The sequence below is a fragment of the Eurypyga helias genome, unplaced genomic scaffold, assembly GCF_000690775.1.
Source record: "Eurypyga helias isolate BGI_N326 unplaced genomic scaffold, ASM69077v1 scaffold18474, whole genome shotgun sequence".
In the NCBI taxonomy this organism is placed as follows: domain Eukaryota; kingdom Metazoa; phylum Chordata; class Aves; order Eurypygiformes; family Eurypygidae; genus Eurypyga; species Eurypyga helias.
The window spans coordinates 2,113-19,175 of record NW_010244793.1 but is presented as its reverse complement, the minus strand read 5'-3'; the positions used below and the strand labels follow the sequence as shown (position 1 = coordinate 19,175).

Genomic DNA, 17,063 nt, shown 5'->3' with positions numbered 1-17,063 from the left:
CCTCGTGCAGCAGGCAGCCCTGCCTGCCTGGCCGCTGCCTGTAGAAGAGGACGTAGGCAGTGTCCTTGGGGAAGAAAGAGGTGACGTTGCTGACCGATTCGAAGGAGGAGAAGGAAACTCTGGTGTCATTGAAGAGGTACCACTGGATTTCAAAGTCCAACTGCTTGTCGGAGGCCGGTTTCGCTGCCCCATCCCGCGGCTGCCCGTGGGGGACGGTCTCGGTGCACTCCCTGGAGTAGCAGTAGTAGTGGCCACTCTCAGAGGAGATGCCTGAATGCACCACCACGCTGCAGAGGTCATACATGACAGACATAAAGCCACTTCCCGGGGCAGCCCTGTCCTTCCCACGCCGGCAAACCTCCTCAGTTTCCTCCGGAGAGACAAGGATGGGAAGCTTGAGCACCACGGGGATGGAGACGTTGTCCAAGATCTTCTTCCTCTTCATAGTCCGTGGGTCAAAGGAGAACCGCAGCAGCGTGAGGATGAGGTAGTGTGGACCCTCTGTCAGCTCCGCCACCTTCTCAGCATCCTGCAAGGACGCGCATTTCTCACAGTGGTACTTATTCTCTGCTGTCAGTCTCTCCGGGGATAGAAAATAGTTAATTAAATCTGGGACAGATCTGGAGTCCTTGGCAGCACATGCCTGCTCCCCAAAAGCTGAGAGAGGGTCTTTGGCTGCACCCACGCCAGTAGCATTGCCACTTAAGGGATTCGCCATTTCTCCTGGCTCCTGGAAGCCCAATGTTTCCACCAGCACTGGTGGGGCAGCAGAATCTCTGGCTGTGGGAGCCTTCCTCAGGATCCAGGGAGACTCCGTAAACTGGCTTGCGTTTTCAGGAGGCTCAATAAACTGTGGGCCAATTTCTTCCACGGGTATAACAGATGTGCTCCCACGCACGTGCCTGTCTGGTGGGGGAAAAGCCAGGGACAGGTCTGTGAAGGCTTCTTCTCGGGAGGAGACATTCAGACACTTCAAGCAGCGGATCTTTGTCATCATTTTACCCCCAAACATCTTCTCAATCAATGTCTTGTTTATGTAATGATGCTCTACTGCCTGAGACATCAAGCTGGATTCTTTGAGTTTCTGGTAGATCCTTTTTCCAGTTTTTTCTTCTTCATGTAATCTGTGGTAGAGGAAAAAAGAGGTACGTTATGCACCGATACAACACCAAGAGGCAGTTTCTAAAGTAAGGTTTCTGTTATTCACTCCAAGGGGGTTAATCTGGGTTAACCTGCCTATGCCCAGGGGGCTGGTGCTGCAGGGGGAAGGTGGGGAGGAGTTGGGCAGGATTTGGGAACCTGCGGTCTCCATATGCCATTGACACCCCTACTTCTGGAGGAATCACTGGGACACCAGAGATTCAGGAGTTCTAGGTAAGGGAAAGGAAAAAAATCAACATTTTGCAGAAGAGGCTCAGTGGCTTGTCAGGCAAATCTCTAAACTGGATAAAATACCCTTTGCCTGCAAAGCAAAGGCAGAAATTTTCAAGCTGAACTAAGTTCTGAGTTTACACCTAAGCCAGCCCAAACAGGGTTTTATCAAGGAGTCCTGACCAGTCTCACCATCTTTCACCCCAAACTTCCACTCTCCCAACTCTTCCAGGTCTCAGCCACTTGCCCCATTTGCACGTGGATCAGCATTAAATGCTAGGTGAGGTCTAGGGATGCCATTGTCACCAGGCTCCAAAATCACGGTGCTTGCCACGTACCGGTCCAGCAAGTACTTGAGGTACTCTGAGCAGTCCTGCTGAGCGCCGGGGGTGAACCAGGGTGGCCAGGAGGCAGAGAGGAAACTCTCGGGTGAGATGGCAGGCCGCTGGCAGCAATACAAAAGAAGGAGAAGTGCTTTTAACTTGGGGCCTCTGCCCCTCATTCGACATAGGGGGATGGAGAGGGAAGAGGAGGGTCTTTCTGGCTGCATCACTGGGAGTAGGGTGCGCTTGTGTGCCCAGTAAGGTATCCTCTTTTTCCCCCTACAAGGGCTAATCCCAGTGCATGGGAAGATTTCCTTGGCTTGCCACAAGCCAAAACTGTAAGGATGAACTTTAGCCATTATTTTACACATCATTCTACAAAATACCCCCTTGTTTATTTCTTCCTGAGAAGAAATAATATTTTCTGTTCATACCCAGAGAAGCTGTGGATGCCCCATCCCTGGAAGTGTCCAAAGCCAGGCTGGATGAGGTTTGGAGAAACCTGGTCTGGTGGAGGGTGTCCCTGCCCAGGGCAGGGGAGTTGGAACAGGATGATCCTTAAGGTGCCTTCCAACCCAAACCATTCTATGATTCCTTCAATTTTACAATAGTTTATTGGCCTGACCCACACACTTGTACTTAATTCAGCCTGAATTTAATTTGATGCTCCATTTAATTTGATCAGAATCTCACTAAGTCCCTTGTTCAAAAAACACAAAGCAAAAAATCCACTAAATTTCCGCCCACAGTTCTGATCACTGCAGGCAGGTAATCTGCATTGCCAGATAACGTAATCACTGCCGTTAGGAAGCTGCTGTCTAATTAACGTGGAAAAAGACTGATCTTTAACAAAGTGACTTTAAGAACAGCCTGAAGAAGAAAAATAACTAGAAGGCTATTAGGAAATTAGCAGGAAACTATTAACCATACAGTACGCAACAAGCAAATATGCTTCTGTATTTGCTCATCACAGACACCCTAATCCGCCATCAGAAACGGGACTCTTCTATGACCAGATATTAAATTTAACAGGTTGTCTATAATTTTCCCCCAAAAGCCATCTGCAATGACATAATACCACAACGTAAGAAGCCAGCTCTGTCAGTCAAGGCTTGGAAAACAGAGAAGCCCAGATGACTGGTTTCACAGCAACGGAAAATTCACTGGACTTTCAAAATCATGTCTTTCTAGGGATGGAAAGATATATTTCCAAGAGAAGGTACACATGACCTAGCTCTATCACCAGGAGTCACTCATATTAAATTTCATGTTTTTCAAGGAAGCATTCTTAATTAATTTGTTTAAGGGTGTTATTTTATTTTACTTTCCCTCACATACAGAGGACTCAAAGCATCTGGAATCTGAGTATTTTTTTTAAATTATAATTCTTTGAATGAAATTATTTTTAAGGCAATTTTCATCAACTGCTCGTGGTTTGCTGTGAAGCAAGGGGACAAGTGAGCTGCTCTGGTCTTTTTCCTTGCTGCAAAGCAAAAAACGAAAAGTCTCTGCTCTATACCAACAGTTTTTTCAGCTGGACTCGTATGTAAACTATTGCTGAATGTATTTCATTGTCAAAAGTATTGATTATTACATCACTCCAACCCAGGAAGACCACAGGCTGATGACAGGCAGCCTGGTGTAAACACACCTCACATTCATGGGTGATAGGAGCTTGCCTCCTCCTCCCATAAAATTAGCCTCTTTTATATAAACAAAATTCATCCCGTTATAAAAATCCACCAAGATCCGCAGCTCCTTATCAGCACATTGGAGTCGGCAGGAAGCAACTTGGAGACGAGCCTTTCCGCAGCCGACAGTCCAAACAAATAACTAGAACATGAAATAATTACCTGACTATGCTCCAAAAACGCAAAGAGCCACTGGAGCTTTGTCATCAGGGGCTGGGAGTTGCCCTCGGTTAAACTCAACACCGAATGCCGAAAGCTGCGAAAGGAAAGCAGAGATGCAAACCGCAGGATGGAAAACCAGCGCGGGGCGCGCAACGCCGCTCCAACGAGCAACCCCTGGAGCAGTCCTGAGTGGGAGCAAGGGAGTAAAAACTCACTCTGAAGCCATGAAAAGAGACTGTATGATGCTGTTCATGTAGCAGGTGTTTCCCAGGTTAATTAACCCAATCTTTCCCGTCTCTGATTTGGATGCCAGGCGTGGGTAGAAGCAGGCCAGCTCATTCTTCTGGGAGGTCCAAGCATTTTGTCCCAAGAGATGTTTAATCCGGTCTTCATTTGGAATAGGAAGAGCCTTGGAAGGAGAGATCTGTGTTAGGAATTGTTATCTTTCCACATGGAGAATTAGTAATGGGCAACTGCAAAACTCCTCTGCTAGAGGTGTTCACTCAACTCATTTCCCCTGCTCTTCACATGAACATGCTTCATGCAAGGAAGCGCTTAGCTGCTAGTAGTAGAGATATTCAAGATTAAAGTTACAGCTAAGCCCCACAGGCTCAATCAGGACTTCTGCAGGCCCACCATAAGAGAAGTATCTTCCCTCAACTTGCCTACGTTGGGCTTAAATTCTGAATTTTAAACCCTTTCATCTACCACAGTTTGAGGTATTGAGGTTAGGACATCCCTTACCAGTAGGACAGTCCCTCTGCACTAGGGTGCAAAGATGCCATTTCCTTATGGAAAACAGAAATATGTCAGAGGGGTGCATGTCTTACTTTAACTGCTTCTAGGACTGGTTCGTAGAGATCTGGAAATCCTGAGAAGCGGAAGAACATGCAGTGGATGAGCTCAGCCAGCTGCTCCAGGGAGCTGGTGGCAGAGTTGGAGTCCTCCTTCTTCAGAGAGGCCACCAGCCGGGGGATGTGAGGGAGCAGCTGGAAAAGGAAAATTCACTACATCAAAAATGGCTCCAAATTACTCGCAGAGCTTTAACACAAATGCAGGAGAATGAAATTCACCCGCAGGCAGAAAGGGCAGTCAACAGGGGTTGACTTCAGTCCCGTTCTGGACTTCATCCTTCATCCTGTGAACTTAAGAGCAGCTCTTCTGTTGACAGAAGGGGATTCTGGGCTATAGCCAGAGCAGCATGGCCAGCAGGTTGAGGGAGATGATTCTGCCCCTGTACTCTGCTCTGGTGAGACCCCACCTGGAGTGCTGCGTCCAGCTGTGGAACCCACAACATGGGAAGGATATAGACCAGTTGGAGCGAGTCCAGAGGAGGCCACGAAGATGCTCAGAGGGCTGGACCCCCTCTGCTATGGGGACAGGCTGGTAGAGTTGGGCTTGTTCAGCCTGGAGAAGAGAAGGCTCCGGGGAGACCTTATGGCAGGCTTCCAGTACCTGAAGGGGGCTACAAGGAAGCTGGGGGGGACTTTTTACAAGGGCCTGTAGTGACAGGACAAGGGGTAATGGGGTTAAACTGAAAGTGGGGAGATTTAGATTAGATATCAGGAAGAAATTCTTCCTGCAGAGGGTGGGGAGGCACTGGGACAGGTTGCCCAGAGAAGCTGTGGATGCCCCATCCCTGGAAGTGTTCAAGGCCAGGCTGGATGAGGCTTGGAGCAACCTGGTCTAGTGGAAGGTGTCCCTGCCCATGGCAGGGGGGCTGAAATTAGATGATCTTTAAGGTCCCTTCCAACCCAAACCATGCTATGATTCTACCACTTTAGCAGTGCAAACGGTATAGACCTCAGAGGGTTTCGTGTTGTGGGATATCTGCAGGGTTGTGCTGCTGCTCTGCCGTGCTGTGATTACTATTCTTTGTGCAGATCAAGCCCTGTTAAATCACACAGCCACGGTGGAAAGGAGCGTTATGTACAGACGGCCCAGTGCAGGGATTCAAACCTCCACGACAGATGAATTAGCCTGCAAGAAGTGTTGTCTGGCATGCTATATTTTATTTTATACTGTATAAACTGAACCGGAATCGGTATGGTGGGAGGAATGGAGACAGGCACATAAACAGCACATTTGTTACTTGGCTTTCATCTAGAAAATCTAAAAATGAACAAGCAGATGCAAATGAACAAGCAAATGATACACTGCTCATGGGCACCCTCTGCTGACCCCACAGCTTCACGGAGAATTAATAACAGATTTCCAACCCTGCAGATATGCTAAAGTGACCCTGGGCACTTACATTCATATGTATGTTTTATGTTATTTTACCCCAGAACAATCCCCGAGTAAAATTTCAGGATCCCCACTCTGACCATTTCCTGATCCTCTCTTCCTCCCTTCATCTTCCTCTCTTTCTTTTCAAAATTGGAGATTTTAACTATTTCCTTTCTAACAGAAAAGTTTTGTTGTAACAAAAAGAATCCCAGTACCATTTTATACATCAATATTTTGCCACGCTGTGATGGGAACAATTCTCAAAACCCTTCCAAAGAGCCAGAGCAAACACAAAAAAGATAAGAAGCAAAACAGGTTTGTGCCCTGTTATTTAAAAACAGTGGAGAACATTTGTGCTCGCTGGGTAGCAGATGCAAACTTAAAGCCAAGAGCAACTGACAGCTTTTGGAGTGTTTCAAATTTTGGACGCCCAACTGAAGACAAACCGTTGGAACTACCCTATTTTTAGAAAGAAAAGAGTTTCTCAAGAAGCTCAAGCTCATACGTCTCCAGCCAAGGAATGAAAAAACATCTGTTGAAAATGTTAGTTAGCTTTACTTTTTTCCAGCCTTATCTGTTTATTCTGTGAACTTTAGGTGAAAAGCCAGATATAAGGGCTTTAATGAAAAAAGTATAAAGTCAAACATTAATAGGAGTAAATTTCCATTACTTCTGTTATCAGTTCAATCATTGCAAGCATGCTTTTGCCTTCAACTCTGCTTTTTAATTACAGCATTCCAGTGGAAACACTGACATGAAGCAGAGGTTTGCCTCAGTGTCAACAGCAAAATAAAATACATACTATCACCATGGAAAAAAGGAGATTCAGGTGCTGCTAAAAGTAGGGGGTTTTGCCTTTAACAGTGGAGAATTCATGAAGCAGAAGGGTACGGACTCAGTTTTCAAGTACTACAGTGCTGATGCTGTGCAATGCTTGGAAAGATTCCCCATCACTTCAAGAAAATGAGTGCACCATATTGGTGACAATTTAAGTCACACGTGGGATGGGGCCCACTGAGCCCAGGGGACAGTCAGACAACTGCTTAGGAAACAGCCAAGTGCTGTTTAAGAATATATTCCCTGTCCTCCACGGCCTGAGCCCTCCGAGATGCTCTCCATGCAAAAGCTTCACCTAACGCATCCCAGAACTAGAGTGGCAACGTCTATAGCACCTCAACTGAGAGGGTTGGAACAAGTACTGGGTGATATCTTCTAATCTTGACCCTGAAACTACATCCTAAGCCAGCCTGGGTCAGCATAGCCCTGCTCCCCTTCCTGCCCCTGGCCACCCTCCACCCTTTCCTTCTCCAGACACAGGCAACAGTGCAGGTTTGTGATTGACCCAGACCAAGGTGGGCAACACTGACTGTCAGGATTTTCTGCTAGGTTAGGTTTCACACAGGCTCCTTTTACAACACAGTTCAGCACACGGCCATACAAACTCTCAGGGGAGAGTGGCTGAGAGAAGCAAGAGGTCTAAGAGCAAGAGGAGGGAAGAGGGGAACCTCCACCACACATCTCGAGTCACAGGGCTGTCAAACACCAGGTTAAAACGACTGCAGGAGCACTACAGCCACTGCTGATGAGACCCCCAGTGTGTCTTGGTAGGGCATCCAACGTATTTGCATTAACTGCATCCTCAGCTGGTGGGCTTTGCAGCTGAGGGGGGACCACGGGAATGCATTTGCCCATATTGATCACTCTTCCAGCTGGTAGAGCACTGACAAAAAAAAAGAGGAACATGCACACATTGCACACATTTCAAATCCAGAAGGGTCAGGCCCCAACCAGATTTATACTGATTTATCCCTGGAGATGAGCCATCCAGCTGTTGAGCATCGAGACACGTGGGAGGGACCATCAGAGGAGAAAGCCTCACTTCTCCTCTGCATCTTGCCCTCTGACATAGGATGGCTGATCCACCTGTGGCAACCAACTCCTTTTAGGCTCAGGACGTCCCTCCACATCTCACCACTGGTTCCACGCTGCCCAAAAAGCTGTTTGGGCTGCAGGAGAGGCTTCCTGCAGCTGCCAGGACCAGCTACACGCAGATGGACAGGGTTGGGTTTACATCACTCAGTGAAATCAAGCAGATGAGGGAAATATTCCCCATTATCTCAGCAGCTCAGGTTCCCATCCACCCGTGTTGCCCCACGGCATGGTTAGACTCAGGGCAATGCCCTCATCCCAGTGCCGGGTGCAGCCTTACCAAGTGAAATGCCTCGTGGGAGTGCTGGAAGCTCAGCAGCATGTACTGCAGGACAGACAAAGCCCCCTCTCTCACAATGGGGTACAACAACTTGGAGAAGACCTGGCAAGGGAGGAAAAAAGCAAATGAGAAGACAGGATGGCACCGCAACACACAGGAGAAGGGCTTGGTAGGAAGGAGAGGCCCTGGGCATCTACCACGGCTGCTGGTCTGTCCCTACTTCACACTGGATGTCCAAGCAAGCAGCCTACAGTCGGTCCTCCAGAGCCATCTCCTGTCCAGAGCATGGTCCTGGGGCATCCTAAAAATACCGTGTGGGTTATCCTCAGCCTTTCAGGCCTGTGCAAGGCCTGGCAGAGCAAGGTGCAGAGCTCTGCAACGCCCCTGAAACTCTGTAGCTCCTGATGGACGAGGGTGTGCTAGCACAGTGGGATGCTAGATTTTCTAAAATGTGCCTTTTCTGTTTCATTGTGATGTTTGGAACTTTATCACTAACCTTTCAAGCAAAGAGATAGAAAGCAAAAGCCTTTTTCGAAGGCTAAGTAATGATATTTATACTACTGTACAGAAAACGGCATAAGTTGACAATGCCCTCTACCCCTTTCAGGTGATACTTCTGAGAGTTTCCAAAAATCGCATGCTATTTTAAGGTCTATGTCCTTTTCCTGTGCACTAATAACCAAAGGAAAGATAAAGACAAACCACAGATGCTTGACTACACACCCACAGCCCACTGCACATGGGGAATCGTAGGGACAAACGCAGTTACTGATGGTGTTTCAATACAGATAATTATAGTCTTGATAACTTCTATGGTGACTTTCACTGGAGGCTCAGCTAGATATTATCCCCATTATATGAATGAGGCAACAACAGAACGTGGCAACCAGTTTCAGCACTTGGTCACAGGGTTTTCAGAGAGCAGCAAGTAATCACTGCCAAAACAGGTGATGGCAATGGCAGAGGGGTCTTCATCTGTGCTAGTAAATGAATTAAGGCCAGAGCACATGCTTTAAGGCCAGGGCACACACTTTTTTTTTTAAGTGGTGAGGCACTGGAACAGGTTGCCCAGAGAAGCTGTGGATGCCCCATCCCTGGAAGTGTTCAAGGCCAGGCTGGATGAGGCTTTGAGCAACCTGGTCTAGTGGAATGTGTCCCTGCCCATGGCAGGGGGGGTGGAACTAGATGGTCTTTAAGGTCCCTTCCAACCCAAACCATTCTATCATTCTGTGACTTAAAACTGACGTGTGACTGTGTGGACTGTTAATATGCTCACTGGTATGTATTTTGCCTATGCCAACCAGCACTGATCCAGGCAAAGCTGAAGGAGAGCATGTCACATTCCCAAAGGCAGGTTTTACAACAGCTCCATAGTTTGGGAACAAAAGTGTTTGGTTGGCTTGAAAATCCTTGGCTTCTATTATTTCATAACCTTTAAGATATCGGTACCTCTGCATAGCAAGACCTGAAGAACTGCTGGTTGTTCCGGAGAACATCATTCCTCGCTGAGAACACGGTGTCAGCCCACCACCCCACGCAGTGTTCATAGAAGGTGCAGGTGACACAACAGTCCCTTCAACACCCCCTGGGGCAGCACACTCTTTTCTATACATCTCAAGTTACACCTCATCCTCATTTAGTTGAAAGGCAAGAAGAAATCTCAGGTGCAAGACGTCTGTTGTTCATATTCATGTTTAGAACACACTGACCTTTTCAATTTTCGAAAGAGTAACTTCAATCAAGATGCTGAACTTTTTCACTGCAGCCAAACCCTTCAGCAGAGCAATGATCCACTTGTCTATGTTCTTTCCCAGGGGCCAGGACACCCAGTCGATCATCCTGAAATGAAATACAAACTCTTAAAGTAAATTTAATGCAGGTATTGTGAAAGCCAAGCTCCGCTCTGGGTTAAACCTCCTCCAAATTCTTGTCTAGTCAGTGGGATGACCAAGTAAGAGACAGGCTCTTCATAAAGCATTTCACATATTATTGGAAGCACAGCAGATCCTGAAGTGGAATTACCCCAATGTCATTATCACACTGTGGTTCATCAGAAGAGCAGACCCAGGTTTTTAACACTGTATGGTGCTCTATATACCACCCATGTGAGGTGTTGATAGAGGTCTCTGCATTGTCGCTGTTAGAAAACAAGTGATACCGGTATGACCTCTGCATGAATAATGGTAAGGAAAACCCATTCAGATTCAGGTCTTTTAATTCTCTTGTGTGGGAAACACTGATTTCCAGAAACACATTTTAAAAAAATACAAACCTGATAACCTTAATAGAAGTCAGATATTCCTGAATGTCACAGCTACCAAATTTCCTCTATAGCCACTCAACCAACATGTTGTTATGGTTCTGCAAGCAATAAGTACTTTAGAGAAGTCACTCATAAAAGAAATAACCTCAGGCTAAGTGATGACACATTGTTTCTGTTTAAATTTAATGTTAAAAAGAAATGGGAAGTCAGTAAGGCTTGTGATCTCCAAGGGTCAAAAGTTGCTAGCCATTTCAGGGTCTTTGATTTGAAGATATCCCAGATCTTCAGCCTTCCACCTCAGTCCAGCTATCTTACCCAATCAGTCTCTTCTGCTTATCAGCCTCTATCACATGCAAAATATATGAAAGGAACACAGATAACTAACCACCACAAGGCAAAGAGCAGGAATAAGTGAAGTCTACAAGGAACTGGAAAAACAAAAGGCTAACCAGAAAAGAAATCTTGAAGAGCGGAATATGTTGGTATGTTGAGAAATACCAAAAATCAAGCCAAATTGGATAATTAAACAAATACCAGAAAAGCTTCCGCAGACATTTGCATCAGAGGAGAATAAGGGAAGTCATGCAATCACTATATATGGAGAACGTGATGGTGATTAAAGATATGATATGGTCTCTAGACGTGACTTCCAAACTAAACACATCCCCCGTCTCCATTTTCAGCAAGAGGAAGAAATTAATCAGGATGACAAAGAGGAGCCAGATAAAAGATTTGCTAATGGGAACTAGAGCAATGACAGCTCATATGAAAGCGAAACATGAAGGGCTCATGAAGTCCAGACAAGAGGAGTAGTTGATTTCCATCATGTAAAATTCAACTCTGGTTAGTTTTATTGCTTCTATTAACTTTGGCATGGTGCTTTACATGGAAAAAAGAGGAGGACAGTTCCTATAATAAAGACAGACAATGAATGAATGACTGAGAAGAAGGGATAGCATGCCACAGGGAGTTACAACAGATGCCAAAATCAGGTTTGTCAGGATATACTGAATTTCTAGTCAAAGCACAGGAGTAGATGACATCTGACTGGCTATCTGAAAGAAGGCTACAAGCAATGTTCTTTGGGATCTAATGATGTTAGCACAAACATCTAGATCATGGATATGATATCTCTGATGATGCAAAGCTGGGAAGCATCAACACGAGAGGAGGATGAAGGTATCACAAACAAGACCCTGAGGATTGGAGACATAGAACCAGGAGGAAATATGTTGATTCAAAATGCATGCAAGGCAGCAGAAATGGAAGCTACATGATGGTAACTTGTCTGCTTGAAGACGACCAGCCAGCCAGCAGGTGACTACAAGTTCCCAGTGTAACAGCAGCCACAGAAAAGACCAGCACTGTGCTGTGGTGAAGAAAAAAAGGTGTTTTCTACAGTAAAACAATGACTTCTTAAGCTGTGCCATGAGACCATGATGGACATAAGGCCATGATGAACCAGACCTGGAACATGGTACACAAACATCACCATCCATGTCCAAGTCCATTGAACTGAAGGAGGTGTTGAAAAAACCTGTTAAGGTGGTCAGGAAAATGAAGAATATTTCCTGTAAGATAAGCTTAAAATAACCTGGCTTCCTTAGCACAGCCACAGGAAAGCAGAGATGGGAAGGGACTGCTCTGCCTGCATACATTGAAAGAATAAATGCCAGGGAGGGAAAAGAGTTATTTCAGCTATTTATTTCAGCTTATTCTGGCATACGATGGCCAGAAATACATCTAGGCTGGCTATTAGAAGAGAGATTCGAACCATTAAAGCAACCCAATGGTGGAACAATTATGAAAGAAGAGCAGTGGGAGCAAAAGCCCTTCCTGCTTTGAGGAGTGTAGTTGAACATTTATGAAAGGGGTCTGTAATGTCAACACTTAAAGCAGGGAGATGAATCCGGAGATCCAAAGGTCCCTCTTCACCCTATCTTGTTTTACACTGGCTTAAAATAACCTTGTCCAGTTTAAGCTATTTTTTACCAGTACTAAGTGGCTAACTTAGAGTCTTACCTGCTGCCTGCCTGTGTTACTACAGTGGGAAGAAATCACATTTTAAACTCACATTGCACTTTCCACACTGCAAGAATTCCATGAATGTTTTGGAATCCAGAGTCCTAATTTTCCATTGATTTGGTATGCTAAACCTTTAAATGCTCAGATCCTGATTTCCAGAGGTTGCAAGTGTGTGACAGCAGATGCCTTCTTCATCTGGACCTGGGGTCTTTGAAACAGGTACATCCCCAGGATAAAAATAATTAGAAACAAATCAGTGAGCACTTCTGCAGTCATGGATGCACATTAGTAGAGTTTATCTGAAGAGGCAAACTCTAAAAGGTGGTCCACAAAAGAGATTGTGGTGTACACTTACACCAGCAGGTGCCAGGCTTGCTTTTTGCTACCACTATTTGTTCTTCAAACGCTTGATCAGAAACTCCACCCCACGTCCAGTTTATCCTGCTGCTGCTAACTCCCAAACCCAAACTTTGGAGGAAGAGACTTCTGTATGTGACCAGCATCAGGGATCCTACAGTATCAGGGATCGTAAGCTGAAGGATCCTTTCAACTCATATGTTTTTCTTTGATTTTCTAGGCATGGAGCACGCACTCATCGAAAGGCCAACAGTCGTGTAGCTCTCTGGGGCACCCATCTGCTGTAAACACACCGCCAAAACTTCCGCATGTCTCCTCAGTGATCTGAATTATATTTTGCAGGCTCTGCTTAATGTTTGGCTAATTCTGGGTAATCATTTACTCATCCTTCTGCCTGACAAACAATGTTTTAAGGCATGATGCAATTGATTTTGCAACCTCTGTATTTAGACATTGGCACTGTTAGAGGATTTATCGCCTGTAGCTCACAGCAGCAGATTCCCAGAAGGAGAAAAAGATGGAGAAGAGAGTTAAGAACTGAACTGATAACTTAATCTTTTGTCTTAGATTGCTTGGGACTCTGGGAAAACCATGACCTTCCCCAGCAAGTCACAAAGAAGCAACCCCTTTCTGCATACATAAAGTTCCCATCGGGAATAATGCATGTTTCTGTCATGCCACCTTACTGGAGGGACACAAATCCTGTAATAAGAAGAGGAAGAGAGGTGTTTCTAGCAAGATCAGATCACAGCAGCTCCCTTGGGTTAAGTCCATGTACATGTGGACATCACACATTTAAATGGAAACCTCTAAGGCAAACATGGGTTGAAGATATTCCTAATCAAGTCTGGAGCAAGGAGCAAGGCACTGGAGCATAGAGGAGCAATAGGACTTGGAGACAAGTGTGCAAGGAAGATCTAGTGATGCCAAAGAGGGCACTGGCTTGGCAAAGACCAGCTGTAGCATGTCAGGTAGTATTTCACCCACCACTCATCATCATGCCTTGATGTCTCCATTGACTCTGCCTGCACAGGGGGCAGAGATAAACATTGTACAGGACTGAGATCCAGATCAACAGCATCTGACAAATATCATGGTGGGATCCTTGAAACAGTTTGGTATAGCTCCCTCTCCAAGATTTTTGGCTGTGACTGGTGATTTAGGATGAACTCCTTCTGAAGGGAGGCAGGGAACAGCATAAAATTCTGTAAAGGAGATTTTTATGAAGAAAAGGCTCTCAACAGCTGCTGGAAAAAAATAAAAACTATTCCAGACATCTTATGTTGGGCATCCCATAACACGACTTTTTCTAAGAAAAAAGAAACCAAATAAAACCAAACAAATATCATCATCATCATCCTCAGTCTTTATTCTAGTTCTCTAGGCCCTCAGGGCTGGAAGGAAGGGTCCAGAAATTCCCCTTTCCCCACGCACTCATTACAAGACAGCACCAGCCAAACTGGTTGGGACAAAACCAGGCAGAGGAACCGAGTGGAGTTTTGTGGTAGGTTTTAGTCTGAACTGAGAATGACATTCACTAACACAACTTCTCCTACCTGCCGATGGCCGTCATCATTTGCACATCGGTGATGCTGTCATCATTGGTTAGGTTCCTTATGACGCCGTCCATGAGCTCCAGAGGGACAAACTGGACCACGCTGGCCAAGGCATTGGACGGCGCTTCCTGCTCCTCTGCAAGACATGGATGATTGCCAGCAAGGAAGACGTTAGTCTCTGGGAAAACCAGGCACATGAGGTCACTTCTTGGCTCTAAAAGCCAAATAATTTCTGCCTATGTAAATGGAACGGATAGTCAGCTGGCGTAATGAGCAATGTGGAGTCCACACTTAGCTGTGCTGGGAGGACAATTCGCAAATCCCAGTGTAGCCCATAACAGGGTTGGGTCATAGCAGGTGGGCTGTGGCATAAAGCCACACACAGCCCAAATGGAGGAAGAGATCACAGGCACAAGAACATTCTTGGGCCAACCCTGGGTCCCAAACTCCCCCTGCATGCTCTCTTTCTATTAATGACTGCAAATGATTGCAATGGGATGTGACTGCAGGTTTGCCTGACTGGAGAACCTTCCATAGATTAAGACTTCAGAGGGCACTGAAAAACCCATCTCCTCATAGGCTTAGGAATAGCTGGAGCAGGAGCTCACCTGCCTGCAGAATCCAGCCTTTCATGGCATTGGTACCTCCAAAAATCTGAGACCCTTTGTAAGAACCTAAAGGCCCCAGAACTTGGATAAATGTTTTCTGTCACATCATCTTAAGATACAACCACCCTTCAGAGAGCTAGTAGGGCTTCCTACCGCTAGGTCAGTGAGAAATAACTCCTTAGCTTTACCCTTAGTTTCTGGTAAGGAGGATGCTGTAGAGTCCCATCAAGTCTGCCATAAGAGAATGGCATATGTAAAAGCTTTCAGGTCCCACTCTAACCCGCTGCAGATCAGGTGCTTTCCATTAATCCCAGCTGATGCTGAAAAGTGCTGAAGACACAAACTTGTGCTGCAAATGTTTCAACCCAGTGAACTACTCCTGTGTACAGAATCTGTGGGGTTTCAGGGGATATTGTTTTGCTAGCCTAAAGCCCTGGGTAACTTTTAGGGACACTTGCATATTATATTTAAGCCATGGCTGCATTTCCGGAGTGGATGACATACAAGATATCTAACTAAACAAATTTGTCTTTATCACAGCCAACATTTATATTCTCAGCCTTTCTTTTGTTTAATTACCTGTTGAAGAAATGATAGTGAAGAGCTCCTTCAAAGAGGGCAGGATGGCTGAGGTCTGAGTCCTCCAGATCCTCTGCAGCAGACCGCTCACTTTGTTCACCTGCTCCAAAAACTCCATGATGTCCTCTTCCCCCTCAGAGACGCACTGGAACTGCCCGATGCACCGGATCAGCTGCTGACAAAACAAGACCTGGTGTTTTCCCGTGGGAATGCACTGAGGGTGCTGGGTCAAGAGTTTGCTGATCTTCGCACACTGCTTGGGGCTGGGCCTCTCGCAGACTTTGCGGAGCACCTCGATCCTCAGTAAGTTGAAGATGCTGTTTGCTGACGGGCTTTCCAAGACAAACTGCAGTCCTAATTGTATATAATCGAGTACGTAATGGCTTCTCTTCCCCAGCGGTCCGTAGCCTTCCTGTCGGACATTGAAGAACTCCTCAAATTCCTCCGGATGGTAGTGGCCGTAGACCTCCAAAACCTCTTTCCCGATCTCTCTTTTATACTTGGTGTCCCCCATGAGATAAAGCTTGGTAGACAGCTCCAGCATGGACCAGCATTGCTCGCTGTCCATAGGCTGCTTCGATGCCTCAATGACGCGCCTCACAAGCCCTTGCTTCACGTTGTTGGGGTATGAGGACATCACCACAGCTTCCAGTATCTTATCCATCTCTGCTCCCAGCTGTTGAAAGAGTGGAACACAGCAGCAGATTAGTTCAAGCAGGGTCTGATGAGCTTTCAAGCCCAGGCTGGCAAGAGAGAGGTCAAAGAAGCAGAGTTTGAGAGCTGTCTGGGACCACTATGGAGACGATAATTCTTGTGCCCTTTCAATGGTGGTATTCTGAGGGGTGCAGAAAAAAAACCACTCTGGTGCCATTCGACTGAAACTAAAGCCCCAAAACTGACTGAATATATATAAATAAAGAACTTCTTCAGACTAATCACACAACGAGCATTTTTCTCTTGTGAACAACCAACTACTACCTTACACTTGACCCTAGGAATGGATGAGCTCCCTCTCCTCAAGAGATTCAGCGACTAAAGATGGTGCCCCCCTGTTTCACAAAATCCAGTCCTCACCCGAGGCAGCCTGCACAGACCCACAGAGGGGCTGAGTGGGGAAACAGGGGACAGAGAGCAGAGCTGAGATCTTCCACTGGTGCCGGCTGGCTCAGCTTTCCTCCAGAGGCAGAGATGCTCCCAGTGATGGTCTTCACATTCGGGGAAGGAGAAAAAAGCCTCGGGAAGCAGAGGTAGGATTGCAGCCTCTCTGTGCAATAGCAGGGGTGTACATTTGACATTTAGACCATGCTGCCAGCCACCCTGGCTGAGTGGTGCAGTCTTGGCTGCTCCCCAAGGACCTGCCGCATTTGTATGCAGGACCAAAGCGAGAGGGGAGAGAAACTGCAGAGTCAGGCAAAGTTCCCTATTCGTCACAGCCCGAATTCACCAGCAAAAGAGCGTTAGAGGAGAGAGTGCTTAAAAATAACCCCCAAGGATTTCCCTGGAAGAGCCCAGAACATCTATAGCCAGGTGTTGGATGCACTTCTGCATGAGAAACCCTGTTACAGAGCGATAAAATCAGACAGCCAGGATTTCTTAAAACATATTACAGGGACTATATAAAGGCTCACCCACAGCAGTTCCCCCCAGTGCTACACACTGCACAAATACACGTTTGGAGAACGTCCCTTCC

The 17,063-nt window shown here is 46.3% G+C and overlaps 1 protein-coding gene across 1 annotated transcript in view; it reads right to left on the bottom strand.

Moving 5' to 3' along the window:
- USP35 (ubiquitin specific peptidase 35) overlaps window positions 1-16,037 on the bottom strand; it is a 17,285-nt gene extending 1,248 nt beyond the window's left edge. The window contains 9 exon segments of the mRNA XM_010149876.1: window positions 1-1,124; window positions 1,710-1,816; window positions 3,548-3,641; window positions 3,763-3,956; window positions 4,378-4,536; window positions 7,986-8,087; window positions 9,695-9,824; window positions 14,187-14,322; window positions 15,374-16,037. The exon segment at window positions 1-1,124 is cut by the window's left edge and continues 11 nt beyond it. Of these exon segments, the coding sequence (XP_010148178.1) occupies window positions 1-1,124; window positions 1,710-1,816; window positions 3,548-3,641; window positions 3,763-3,956; window positions 4,378-4,536; window positions 7,986-8,087; window positions 9,695-9,824; window positions 14,187-14,322; window positions 15,374-16,037 (2,710 nt within the window).
- Window positions 16,038-17,063: the final 1,026 nt, after the last annotated feature.